The 13,695-nt window shown below is 35.5% G+C and overlaps 1 protein-coding gene across 1 annotated transcript in view; it reads left to right on the top strand.

The window, feature by feature from the left end:
- The window catches only part of LOC122838804 (collagen alpha-1(XXIV) chain), an 80,197-nt gene extending 67,155 nt beyond the window's left edge, over positions 1–13,042 (top strand). The window contains exons 45-60 of the mRNA XM_044129759.1: positions 128–181; positions 851–904; positions 1,546–1,653; positions 4,480–4,587; positions 4,714–4,821; positions 6,286–6,339; positions 6,446–6,508; positions 6,894–6,947; positions 7,069–7,104; positions 7,812–7,847; positions 8,086–8,112; positions 8,551–8,616; positions 9,263–9,434; positions 10,407–10,516; positions 10,666–10,896; positions 11,714–13,042. Coding sequence (XP_043985694.1) covers positions 128–181; positions 851–904; positions 1,546–1,653; positions 4,480–4,587; positions 4,714–4,821; positions 6,286–6,339; positions 6,446–6,508; positions 6,894–6,947; positions 7,069–7,104; positions 7,812–7,847; positions 8,086–8,112; positions 8,551–8,616; positions 9,263–9,434; positions 10,407–10,516; positions 10,666–10,896; positions 11,714–11,860 — 1,428 coding nt within the window. The 3' untranslated portion in view covers positions 11,861–13,042. The remainder of the gene's footprint in view (positions 1–127; positions 182–850; positions 905–1,545; positions 1,654–4,479; positions 4,588–4,713; positions 4,822–6,285; positions 6,340–6,445; positions 6,509–6,893; positions 6,948–7,068; positions 7,105–7,811; positions 7,848–8,085; positions 8,113–8,550; positions 8,617–9,262; positions 9,435–10,406; positions 10,517–10,665; positions 10,897–11,713) is intronic.
- Positions 13,043–13,695: the final 653 nt, after the last annotated feature.

Genomic DNA, 13,695 nt, shown 5'->3' with positions numbered 1-13,695 from the left:
AAGGAATTAGCAGTATAAACAGACTTTTATTCCATTACCTGCTGCTCTAAAATATCACATTAACACAACTTTGATATGGATAATAATTTTTATTGGTTGTATGTGTTTATATTCTTGCATGGTGAAGGGGCTACCTGGCCAGCGTGGAGAAGCAGGAGCTAAAGGAGAAAAAGGGCCTCCAGTGAGTCACTGCATGTATTTTACCTGCACATTTAAAGTGTAACATATGTAATTTAAAAACAATTTGAAAACAAGATTAAAAAGTGTCCAGACTCTCAATTCAGAGAGATTTTCTAAGCTACACAATGATATCAGACAAGCAACTAGGTAAATAGTTTGTCGTCGCCACTCATTTACCTGTTATTTCCTCTTTACCTGTCGGCTTCAGTTCAGTCTCTTTTTGTGAGGTACTCAAAAAGCAACATCTTCTGCCATCTGTTAGAAACGTTCATCATTTGGTCTGACACAAAAACACTGGAGACTTTTTCTGGTTTCCTGTTTATGCCTGTTTCAAATTAAAAGCTTTGGTCAACCATACCATATACAAAATACAAAATACCTCTGACGCTATAAATAGCTTCAGAGGTATGTTTTCTTCCTGCATATGACTTCTGTGTAATTATGTAGTGTGGTATTGCTGTTTAAGTTTTTAGTATTAACATTTTTTTATTATTTTATGATTTGAAAAAATCCAGCTTAATACAATAACTTGTTTATAGATGTTTATTCCATGTTTTCCTGACAGAATAGTTGAAATATACAAACACTGCATGACTTGAGTTGCTTGAAAGTCTTGTCCTCTACATTGACTTTTATTTGTGCCTTACATTTCCTGTTTTTCACATTTTAGGGCACAGCTGGAAAGAAGGGAGCGAGGGGTCTGAATGGAGCCCCTGGTGCTGAAGTGAGTGTCACATTGCATCAAACAGTCGTCTGGCTTAGACAGAAACTACTGCAACATTTTTACTGCTGTGTAAATTTCATATATTTTTTAATAAAAAAACAACTTTGCCTGCTGAAAAAGTCTCATACTATTTTATTTTGCTCTGCACTGAGCAGCGATCAAAAGCATGCCTTCTGAAGAGACTGTGGCTTGAGTGAGAAATATTCTCATTGAAACACTTGTGTAAAGGAAATTAACAAAACCAAGCTTTCAAGCTTCACAATGTTAAGTAATGAAGCTTTTTTATCAAATGATTAAAGAAGGATACCTAGTCCCATTCACATTGGAACAAAACTTCAATTTTAGGTTTAAAATTTAGCTTTGGAGTGTCTATACACCAAAAATATCACTTATTTTTTAAAGGTTTATTTTAATCTTAAGACTCCAGACACTTATGTGTGTCCCAGTGTAAGAGGAACAATAAAACTGTTGACACCAGGTGCTTTAACAAGAATGCATTTGGGATTATCATCATATAAGGACAATGTTGGCATGTACAGATGGCCTTCAGCCTGAAAATGACCATAATTTAATTTCATTTTGGGATCAATAAAGTATTTTTGAATTTGAATTTTTAAATAAGTAATGTTGTAATTCTCCAGGGTCCAACTGGTTTACCTGGACTCATGGGACTGAAAGGTTATCCAGGTCCAGATGGTCTTCCAGGACTGACTGGCTTACCAGGTCTGCCAGGAAAACAAGGCCGACAGGTAACAGCTGCATTGCATTGCAGAAGATTGTGGCTGTTTGGTTGTGATTAAAGCCTTCCAAGGTACAATGAGGGTTTGTATAGCCTTTAGCAGACACAAATGCTACAAACAAATCTAGAGTGCACAGATGTTGGAGAAAACTTCTGACCAGCCTTAAAAGTATGTTGTCACAATCTGGTGGTTTTATATTCTTACAAGACTGCAACTCTATTTATGCAAAACTTGAACTTTGGTACTTTAGAAGCAGTATGTTTTTAGCCATGTTTCAAAAAAGGAAAAGCTAAAGATATTTTTTGAATGGTCAGAAATAAACAACATTGTGGAAAAAACACTGAAAAGAGTTGGAAAAACTGGGATCTCACGTCCAAACAGTTGGAGTTGAAAACCTTGATCTTTGCTGACAAACGTAAGCCTTCTTTAACGTGTTAGCAAATGTTAGCCAGCATGAAATGAACTAGTCAACAAGCTAATTTTTTTAAAGAACTTTCAGTGTTGATTTTATTATAGTTGGCAAATAAACTATTAACCTACTAAGAAAGATAATATTCACAAAAACTACAATTCCTTTTCTGTCTGTGGCATTAAAACTTGATTTCAAATTGTAACAAATCTATGTTCTCCTCAGGAGGATCAGGTGATCAGTATGAAAATCCACATACAGTTGTGGATTAGTTGTATATATTCACTTAAAATAATTTATTTTACTAATCTTTGAAACTTTTTTCACATTCATGTCTTGGTCAGATTATATTTATTTCGGTTTTATTTTCATTTATTGTCTGTGGTCTTTTATTTTTGCCATTTTTACCTTTAATCATTAATTTTTTTTTTTATCGTAACATTATTTTCGCTTATTTCAATCATTTTGTTCAGCACTTTAGTCAGTGTCGTTTCTGAAGTGCTTCGTAAATGAACTTGGCTTTGCTTAACTTGTTTGATTTTATTGGTCTCACCTGATTGTAGCACTGTGGGTTTATTTAAACATGTCAGCAGCCAAACTGGCGAATTTTATGCAGGCTTGGAAAGTCAGGTTCCCTTGTGTGATTTTCATTTACACAACATCATATAAAATTCCAGTGTGACTAATTCAGGAATCTCTTGCTTTTTTAAGACCCAGTTTATCTCACAGAGTAATGCAGATATTGCATTCTAAGTCATCTGTTTTGGACAGGAATGTGTCATTTAATCACATTAACTATCCAATCAGTGTAATTTTGTTTTATTGTATTGTATTTTTTTAATTTACCTATGTGATGCCATAAACCTCAGCCAAAGGAACGCAGATGGCCGAACCTAAGAATAGTTTTAATGTGCAAAAACATTGCATAGTCTAGTGAAGAGGATGTTAAAAATGTTATGACATGTAATTTAAGTTGAAGTAATATGAGACTGACTTGCCAAGCTCCACAACAACATTGTAAAATAATCACCCAGGCCACATAGGAGCCTCTGCTGAGCAGTTCCCATTTTTTTATGACCTAGTGTGTATTCAGAACCAGATATGCATTGATTTCCAAACAACCCATAATGCCCTCTATACTCAAGAGGGCTTTGCATGTTCACATGTGTTTTAATGGCCACTGCCGGAACTGTGGGAATTTTCCTTAGCGTGGGATTTTGCCCAACTCTCCATCCAACAGTAAATCAATCATCTTAGTTCTTCACAACATTTTCCACAGCTCCAGTATGCACCATGCATATGCGTAGGAGAGTTGCTGCTCCGTCCTGATTAAATCTCAAGAAGTTGTAGGATTACAAAAAATCTTAAACTCCTCTTGGGGTTTCATGACAGCTCTGCAATTTCCGTCTGGTTCTCAACTTGTCAAATCGTCTAAAAGAGATTGAAGAATAGAAGCCATATCTGGGATGACAGCGAGCTCTGTGTGTTTTCTAATGAGTCTTTCCATTTTGCTTCACCATGCAGCAAATAGAGCAGAAAACCACCATATTATTACAAAGGAACAACTGTTACTGTTTTAAAATTTTTGAAGGAAAGGGGAAAATACTTGGTTTTGGTATTCATTAAGCTTTACTAGCTTTTATGGTGAAGCAGAATTAGACAGTAAGTCATTGATCACTGGTAGAGTTTGTGTGGCACCCTTAAAACTCAAGAAACAGTCTAATCTGAAAATCACACAACTTTGGTATTTTCTCTCATAACTAACAAACCCCCTACATCAGAACATTTTCTTGCTGTTGTATTGCTACTCCTTTGTTGCATCTAGCTGTGAAGCAGAAGGCATTGAAGAGGAAAGATACGTGTCGAAAACATGGGTGAAAATTATTTTTGTGTTCATAACATTTAATACAACAATACTTTTTGTTTTGATCACATATTTAAAATTAATTTGCTATTTTATTAGTTTACAATCTCTTATAATTAAGTGGCAAATGTCTGATAACTGGTTATGTTGTTGCAGCTGATCACGACAATTATCTTCTTTAATGTTCGTTCTTATTGTCAGACGTCATGTAAAGAAAAAATACTACCTAACCAATAGTTTCTCCCAAATACAATTTTCTCCACATTTAAATATTATCCCTCTACGTTATTTAAAGATATGTCTGCCTACATTTATTGATAAGTCAGGTCAAATTGCTGTCGATTCCAAAATACTAAAGCTTTTGCCTCAAGACGGGGTGTGTCAAAAAATATCTTCTACCAAAAGCTGGTGATAATCCTGAATTTTGGGAAGAAAGAGTTACTGATGTTACTGATTTTGAAATGTTTTCCAAACATGATTCTTACCTTATATTCAGATGTTCTTCTTCAAGTTGCCAAAAGCAACTAGCATTTTCGTGATTACACTTCTTGTTCACCTGCAGGGTCAACGAGGCTTGTTGGGCCCAGAGGGCCCTGCTGGGCGTCCAGGTCCCAGGGGAGAAAATGGACTTCCTGGAGCACCTGGAGATATGGGACCACCTGGTCAGAAGGTGAGAAGAACTAGGACTGGGGGAAAAAATAAAAAAAAGCTAAATTATCTGAAGTTGGTGTTTTACATTAAATTAAATATTTTTTAAAATAAATTTGAGAATAACTGACACTTCATAATAATTTAGGGAGAACTCGGGCTGCTTGGAGACAGGGGAGCTCCTGGATCCAAAGGTGTAGAGGGGTCGACAGGTGACCAAGGCAAGAAAGGTGATCCAGGACCTAAAGGACAACCAGTGAGTGGAAATGTCACATAGATGAGACCCAAAGCTGTATCCAAGGATGCCGTGCAGTTTAGAAACTTTAACATGAAAATCGACCTTTTGGCTGATTTTTACCTTCTTCCTATTTGCATATTTTATAACCTTTTTCCCTCATGTGTATTTAAATTTCTCTAATTGTTATTCAAATACCAATAATGTACGTTGCTCCCTAAAGATGCAAAAGATAATTGCAAATTAAGAATTTAAGTGAATATGTAAAGGGGGGGTTACACTTCATTTTATGATGCAACAAAATAAAATTAAAATCACAAGAATTCTATGAAAATGAAAATAGAAAATGTCTAAATAATAGATGCACTCTATGACACAAACAAATGATTGATAACAATTGCAATATACTGAAAGATGAAAGCATGACTGAAGCACAGTGTCGCTGAGGAGCTGGAACCAAATGGGACAGAAAAGAGAAGCAGGTTCAATCATATTAAATATGAAAAGGAATCTTTACACAATGTAGATGAAAAAATGATTACAAAATAAAGTTCTTTGGGCTACATGGCAGAAAGACGCACAACACAAACTAAAACCAAGCAGAATCTCACAAAAATAAAGGACACATGAAAACTGATCTGAATAAAAACATAACGGCATAATCCACCAACCGTACCACATTAATCTGGATAACTGATACCATCCTTGGAATGTTCTCGTTGAGCAGGATTATAAACTGGCTTCTTTCCTAAACTTCTTTCCAAATATAACTTCAGGCTATATGTAACCGATATGTATTTAGTCAAAAGATATCTGTGCCTGATGCTTTTCCAGCCTGCATAGAGCAACAAATTATTGGGGTGAGAACTGAAATGGAAACATTCCATCTGAAAAGTTATGTAAGAGCAGCATGCTCCAGTGTCTTGAAAAAAAGAGGTGCTCCACTTTACTTATGTAACTCCCTCAAAAAAAAGAGAATGAGAGAAAGGAAACAGCACTCAGTCCCCCCATCTCCCCTCATTCTACTCGTTATCTCCACTGACATTTGTAAAACAGAGGGGGGATTTTTACCCCTGGGTCAGATTCCTTTACACTTCTCAGTGAATGCAGTTTCCCAGCCAAAGACGCTGATTTGAAAACAGAGCTCTCCAAAGGATGTGAAAGACTGGCTGTATAAACATGCCAGTAGAAACACCTGGGAAGCAGACATTTTAAAAAAAGGATGCAGACGTTCCTCCGGTGTGTGGGCGTGTGCGTGTGTGTGTTTCTTGAAAGTGGAAGGTTGTTGGGGCTACTGTAGATCCAGACACAAAACCAATATCTGTTCAAGTTCTTTCAAAATAGACACAAAGGACATTTTTTTGTGGAATATTGAATTCATTGCTTTGAAACGCTTTGAAGCATGACATAAAATCATAAACACTATGCACGTTCTTATTTTTTTCATATGGCTTTTTGGGGTCACTGATATCTTTGTGTCTGCAGGGAGAATCTGGAGATTTGGGAATGGTTGGTTTACAAGGCTTTCCTGGGCCAAAAGTAAGAAACATTTCAGTTGTGCAATTATAATGAAGCATAATAAAATATATATATATTATAAAGAAACATATTGATGACATTATTATTTATTTTTGCCTGGAAACAGGGCCCAAATGGTGACTTGGGACTGAAAGGCATCCCAGGCCCAAAAGGGCCTGTAGGTTCTTTGGTAAGTTTAAATAAACTCTAAATTTTGATTTTCTCTCATTTGACACATAATATCCAGGTTTAATAGTAAAAGGTTGTCTTCAGTGCATTTTTTAAAAGACAAGTGTCATTTACGTTTTGGTGCTGTATTTAAAATTATGTTTTTACATTTAATTTTAGTTTTAACATGAGACCTAGTATAACCTAATATCTACTCTTGCATTGGTATTATCAATCAATCAAATTTTATTTGTATAGCACCTTTCAACAACAAGGTGTGTCAAAGTGCTTTTGTTACAAAAAATAGATAATTTTTGGGACATGAATAAGTACACAAAATACATGCAAATGATTTTTAAAAAAAGGCTATTGATAAAAATATATTGCTTTGTTATTTCACCTTTCAGGGATTTGCTGGACCTGTGGGCCCTGAAGGAATGATTGGTCCACTAGGAAAACCTGTACGTTTGAACTTGTCTAGTCATTGCTACACATTTTATTTGCCTTTCATAAAATCAGCTTATTGCAAAGTGTTTGAAGTTAAAGATATAGGTTGTTGTTTTTTTTTTTTATCTGCTTTAGGGCCCAAAGGGTCCAAAAGGAAGCAATGGTGAAGTGGTGAGTATCTTAAGTTTGTGAAGTTTGTGCTGTTCAGTATATATTGTTGTTTTGTAAGGTGAAGGTGTAGATGGCAAAAAAGTATTCAGTTGTAAAGAGACCTAGAGAAAGCTTCAGTGATATAACTACTGTACAAAACTTGTCAGAAATATAGCTCTTGCTTCAAAAATCATGGAGCAAGCCTAAGAGTCTGTTGTTTTTCACAAAGCATTTGGCTCCTAATTTTAGACCTCTGGAAATTTTACATGTGCATGAAGAACAGTGACATTGACACTTCAGCATCTTCTGGTTTACGAATAGTTCATTTGTTGTTCCTGAACATCCTGACCAGTTTCCACTCATTGGAAGTGAATGTTCAAGCCAGGTGATTCAAGCTTGGACACCACTGTTTGTTCCAACAGTAAAATGGTTCCAAACACCAGGTCCTAAACTGGTTTAGGAAAAATAAATCAAGTGGATATTAACCCTCCTGCAGTCTTAAGAGATGGAATCATTTGGACCCCACAAATATTTTACGTTGTGTGTGGTCTCACTGACCCCGCGTGCGCTTTTACAAGGTTTTTTTGGGTGTTGTTTCAGGAACTGACGGTCTTGTTTTAAAATTAGGCATTGTCTATGGAAACATAATGAAATAATAAAATTAATGTAACATTGATAATAATCATGAGTGTATGTAAAAATTTTTATACTTCACGGTACACTTTCAGGGGCCTCAAGGACCACATGGAAGTCCGGGACCACAGGTAAGTCTTAACTTCAATATGACATGTCCATCAAACAAACACTGTACAGAATGTGTTGCATTTAATTGATCGTACTAAAAAACATATTTTTAAGTATTTTGTGTTTCTGGATATAGTTGTAAAATCTATATCTTCTGGTAGTGCCACTTCACAGAGAATATCTTAGAACCTGATCTGATTGGGACCATTTTTTTTTTGCCAGTAACTCATGCAGTCTTAATCTTTTTTTCCTCTTTAGGGACCACCAGGCCCCCCCGGACCCACAGTAAGCGTTTTGTGCCAGGAATGTTTACACAGAGGGTAGTTTGATAGTATGAAATTATAAATGCTGAAAAAATGTGACATGTTTGGAGAGGCAACAACTTTATAATGTTCCCATGTCCTGTTAAAATGTGAAAAACGCCTAACCAACAAATCTTGAATTTCAGAAAATTTTGTCTTGTAGCACTTGGCAAAGTAAATCATTTATCAACTCCTATTATCTTTACTTCCAGTATTACTTCCACTTTATCGGATCCCTCATTGTTTATTTAATCAAAGACTATCTGTAGTGTTTATAAAAGATTGTTATTGTTAATTCTGCTAAAATTAAGAATGTGAGACTTTGTAGATACAAGCCTTCTGCTGTTTTTCTCTAGAATTAGAGTAGATAGTGACTCTTATGGTTTGAATGTGTCTCATCATGTTGGTTCTGAATCTACAGAGATACATTTATGATGACTCAGCTCTCCACAAGCAGTCTGACACCAACGCTGCCATCAGGACAGAGGTACAGCACATAAAGACTGTTCTTACTATGTCATCACAGCATTGAAGGATAATTTGTTTTAATCATTATATTCAAAGATTGAAGCTTATAGATACCTTATTTTCAGAGGGATATATTTTAGTTTTTGTGATCATGGTGTATAGCCCATGAAAACCTAAAATTTGGTTTCTCACAAAGTTAGAGAACTAGTGATAGAACAAATTTAAATGGTTGCTTAATATTGTAGAGCATATGCACATTTTTGGAGATTTTGTTTGAATTACTGCATTTGTGTAGCATTGCATGGAGGCAATCAAGCTGGGGCTCTACAGAAGAAAATCTTATGTTAGGATTCCTTTTCTTGTTTGAGTCTCATGTTTAGATTGTCGGTTGGGTTTCGGTCTTGCAACTCTCCTATTTATTCTATCGTCATTAAAGCAATTACTGGTCGTTTTTATTCAAGAAGACAGGTGCTAAGTGTTGCTAGTCTCCTCCAGATTGGAGTATTTTATGGAACTGACGATTGGGGTCCTGAGCAAGAGCCTTCAAAAGCTTCAACATATTCAAAACAACACTGGCAGGATTCTAAAGAGGGTGTGGGAACAGAAAAGGTTTTAAATCCTCATTACTCTGTAGTTTGACTCCTTTGTTTCCCTTGCATAACCAGATCTTTCAGAACATTGAAATGAACCTGCCAGACCAGAACGTAGAGATACTGAAGACCCTGCGTTATCTGAGCGGCGTGATTGAGAGTATCAAAAAACCTCTTGGCACAAAAGAAAATCCGGCTCGTGTCTGTAAAGACCTCCTGGACTGTCAGCACTTACAACTCAAAGATGGTAAGTTTTCTGAGTCACATGTTGGACAGATTAGGCAAATTATATGATACACCAGAATAAGATGGATCGCCAACTAAGCAAATGTGTTTTTCGTCTTGATTGAAACAAACTCAGTGTTTCAGCATTTTGGCAGTTTTCTGGAAGTTTGTTCCAGATTAGTGGTCAATGAAAACGGAATGTCCTTCTCCATGTTTAAATCTGATTCTGGGAAAGCAGAGCAGACTTGGACTAGACGTCCTGACTGGTCTGGGTTAACAACAGGTCTTTAGGATAAATTATTTTAAAATATATTCTCTGAGCTACAGGGAGCCAGTGGGAGGTCTTTAAAACTGAGGTGATGTTCTCTATCTTCCAAGTTTTAGTGAGAACGTGAGCAGCTGCATTCTGGATCAGCTGCAGCTATCTAATTGATTTTTTTTTTTTAGGCAGACCAGTGAAGACACCGCAAAGTAATCAGTTCAACTAAAGATAAACATGTGGATGAGTTTCTCAAGATCTTTGTGGGACATTATTCCTTTGATTCTGGAACTTTTTTCAGCTGATAGAAGGCTGACTTTGTAACTATCTTTATGTGTCTGAAGGCCCAGATGTGAGTCCATCATTACACCCAGATTTCAGGTTTGATCAGTAGTTCTAGCTTTAGCTGGGGCCTTGTCTGCAGTGATGTGGGTGCTTCTCTGACTTTTTGTAATGAAAAAAGAACCTTGATAAATTTGTCTATGTTCCAATCTTTACCTGTGGTCATGTGGAATTGATCACAATGGAGAGGCCAAGATCTCAGATACAAGTGAATGCAGTTAGGTAGGGTAGCTGTATTTAGCCTTAAAGATTGGGTGTGGAACCCAAAGTCCTTCCTTCTTGACATGTTTCCAGGATCCATAATCTTGGATATTCAAACACAAAATTTGAAGAATGTGAGTGTTGCATCTCTGTGTAATTGAACAATTTCTCCATTTTATTTGGGACTTTCAGATTGGTTCTGGATTGATCCAAACCTTGGCTGCACTTCTGATGCCTTCAAGGTCTTCTGCAACTTTACTGGAGGTGGTCAGACTTGTTTACATCCAGTGGCCTCCAATAAGGTATCAGTGAAGAAGTAAAACACTAACCATGTCAATGCTTTGAGCATTAGAAATTAAACTAAATAAATTTTGGTAGCCTGAAAGAGATCTCTTACCATTACCTTTGTGCTTGTGATACTACAGTCATACTTTCTACTCCTTTCTTATAGCTGGAGTTTGACATTGGGAAAGTCCAAATGAAGTTTCTCCATTTATTGAGTTCTGAAGCAAGTCAAAGGATCACATTTCACTGTCTGGGTGATCCAGCCTACAAAACCAAAGAGAAATTCAGCTCCTCTGGATCCATTCAAAGAGAAGACTCCAAACCCCGGTTTATTAGTTGGAATAAAGATACATCTAACACACTACTTGAACCACATCTGATTCAGGATGAATGCAAGGTAATGAGATGGATAGAAAGCACATTTTGAATACCAAGATTACACAAACATGGTGTTGTTAGTTTAACTCAGTCAGTGGATTTTTTTCTCTAAAGGAGAATCATTGAAATGTTTTCTGTAAATCGAATACTAGTGGAAAATATTTTAGTGTGAAATATTTGTGGTTGTAAAATGTTACACTTGGTGGGACCAAGAAGGTTTTGGGTTCTAATCATGGAACCCAAAACCCAACAACCACAGCACTTGGACTTGCCCTGTGGTTCTGAAAAAAATAAGAAAGCATGACATTATAGACTCATTAATTTAAAAAAAAAATAACCAAATCTGTAGAGTATGTAGCAAAACAACACTGAAATGGTTAAACAAAAACCAAGAGAAATGACTAACAATCCTTCTACTACAAAAAAGTATCTGAATTAAAGGTTTGATCAAAAGTTGGATTTATCCATAAAAAAAAAAATAAAAAAAAATATATATATATATATATATATATATATATATATATATATATATATATATATATATATATATATATATTTATATATATATATATATATATATATTTATATATATATATATATATATATATATATATATATATATATATATATATATATATATATATATATTTTTTTTTTTTTTTTTTTTTATTATTTCAGATGGTTGTTTTTTGAACATTTGAACCAGGGATGCTAATAAGTATGGAGGCTGCTTTAAATGAGCTGGGGAAATGGAAAACATTTGGATTTTTGAAGTGCTATAAATCATCTGAACCATAAAAAACTAAATATATTAATCACAGTTTTTTTTGTTTCAGATTCAAGATGGCAGCTGGCACCAGTCTCATTTTTTCTTCCACACTCAGGACAGTCGTCAGCTACCTATCATAGACATCCAGGAATTTTCTTCTTCACTGCTTAACCACCGACAACACTTAGAAATTGGCCCCGTCTGCTTCCTCTGACCCCTACATTGTCCTGTAACTAGCTCTCATAAATCACTCATGTCTACAGAAGCTCAAACACACTTTCCTTTCAAAGAGATGCTGCCTCAGCTAGATCAAAGGATGGGTTCAAGGGAGTTGGTTGATTTTATTGAACAGCATTATTGAGACTTTGGGAGAGTAACAAATTCCAGGTGCTGAGAACTCAAACTTTATGGAGCGTTTGTGCCAGCAAGGAAAAGGAGATCTGTGCTTTCAAATAAATATATAAACAATTGTTTGTTTGACATTTTTATAGTGCTTAAACTGACTGCATATGGGCTCATATGTTAATCCCTAAACACAGGGAATGGCCTCCAAACGCAGCAGCCTCTCCATATTCCGAACCTTACACAAAAAGCACACCCAGACCATCCTATGCACGGGTCAAACCAGAAGAAATGGGCCAGGCTTCTGCACTGGGCACTGTCTAACAAAAGCGTATGCAAGTGCAATAGTGTGTGGATATTATGTAACTGTTTTGAAATGCAAAGTTTAATCTAAGGCAGTATTTTTGATAGCCTTTTTTGTCTTTGGTCTTGCCCAGTTGGACTCTGACATCTAGACCAATGGTGCTCTACCTCTACCTGGTTTTTTGCTTTATAGACTAGTTCCTATTGTCAAATAGTCCTTATAAATGATGCGTTGTATGTACCGGTTACATCAAGTTTTTTGTGTTATACGAGTACTTATGTTGATTTGGTCATTCCTAATTTATGAACCAATTTTTGATAGACGAAGTTTTGTAGCTTTTTCTCTTTTTGGTAGGTCCATGAACCTACCATTGGTGCAACAGACAACAGGTCATCAAAAGTTACTGTGTATATATTGATGGCATATTTTTATTTTTTATTTATAATCTTTTTTTAATTCACATTGCTGTAGCACAGTAAGTTATACTCTCAGATAAACTGTTTGGCCAATCACAGCTCTGTTATTTATGTCTAAAAGGTACATTTGAGAGTTCATTCTTGTGACTGTTCATCAAATACTTTGTCACATTCAGAGGTTGTTTGCTGACTGGCAGCTATTTTTGGCCAGAGTCAAACAGTCAAAATAGTTTTAACTTATATTATATTATTAAAAGCATTCTGTGAAGTTTTTGGAGTATAACAATGGATGGAAATGTGTAAATAAATAAATAAATGGGACATTTTATTCACAGATGGTTTGCTGCTTTTTTCTTTCTTTTTTTTTTTTATTTGAAAAAATGAAAAATATTTGCATGATAATAGCTGCCAGTATAAATACCACAGGTTTTAAAGGCATTTCCCAAGTCTGGCAAAAAATGGAAAAAATGTGTATCCGTTTAATTGTTTTATTTTCAGCATTCGGAACATCTAAAACCACAGTTTTCAACCAGTATGCAGTAGAAGCTTTTCATTTTAAACAATAGATGCACATGGAAAAGTTACATCTATCAATTCGCCCATCAATCTGTCCACCATCCTTTTATCCACTCATCAATCTAAACATCTGAATTTTGAAATATCAAAAATTCATGGTGAATCCTTTTTAAGTGGATAAAAAGGTTGCATATTGCCTTTAAGTTCGTATGCTTTGTGATGAAAAGCAAAAGAAACCCATGATAAATTCTTTTAGAATCTTTCACATTTAGTGCGACCTAGAATCTGGTACAAGTGGGGAAAAAAAGGGAATGTGGGTAGTAATAGATACTACTCACATTTAATTACACCTCACTAAATTGTTACATAAGTCTTATAACTTGAGATGTGGCTATGTTTAAAACTTGTTTCTTTCCATTTAAATTTTATCACTACGCCCTTGCTGTCACCTAAGGTTCCGCTGATTAACGC

The sequence above is a fragment of the Gambusia affinis genome, linkage group LG10, assembly GCF_019740435.1.
Source record: "Gambusia affinis linkage group LG10, SWU_Gaff_1.0, whole genome shotgun sequence".
NCBI classification, from domain to species: Eukaryota; Metazoa; Chordata; class Actinopteri; order Cyprinodontiformes; family Poeciliidae; genus Gambusia; species Gambusia affinis.
The sequence above is the reverse complement of the archived record's forward strand: the minus strand, read 5'-3'. Positions and strand labels throughout refer to the sequence as shown.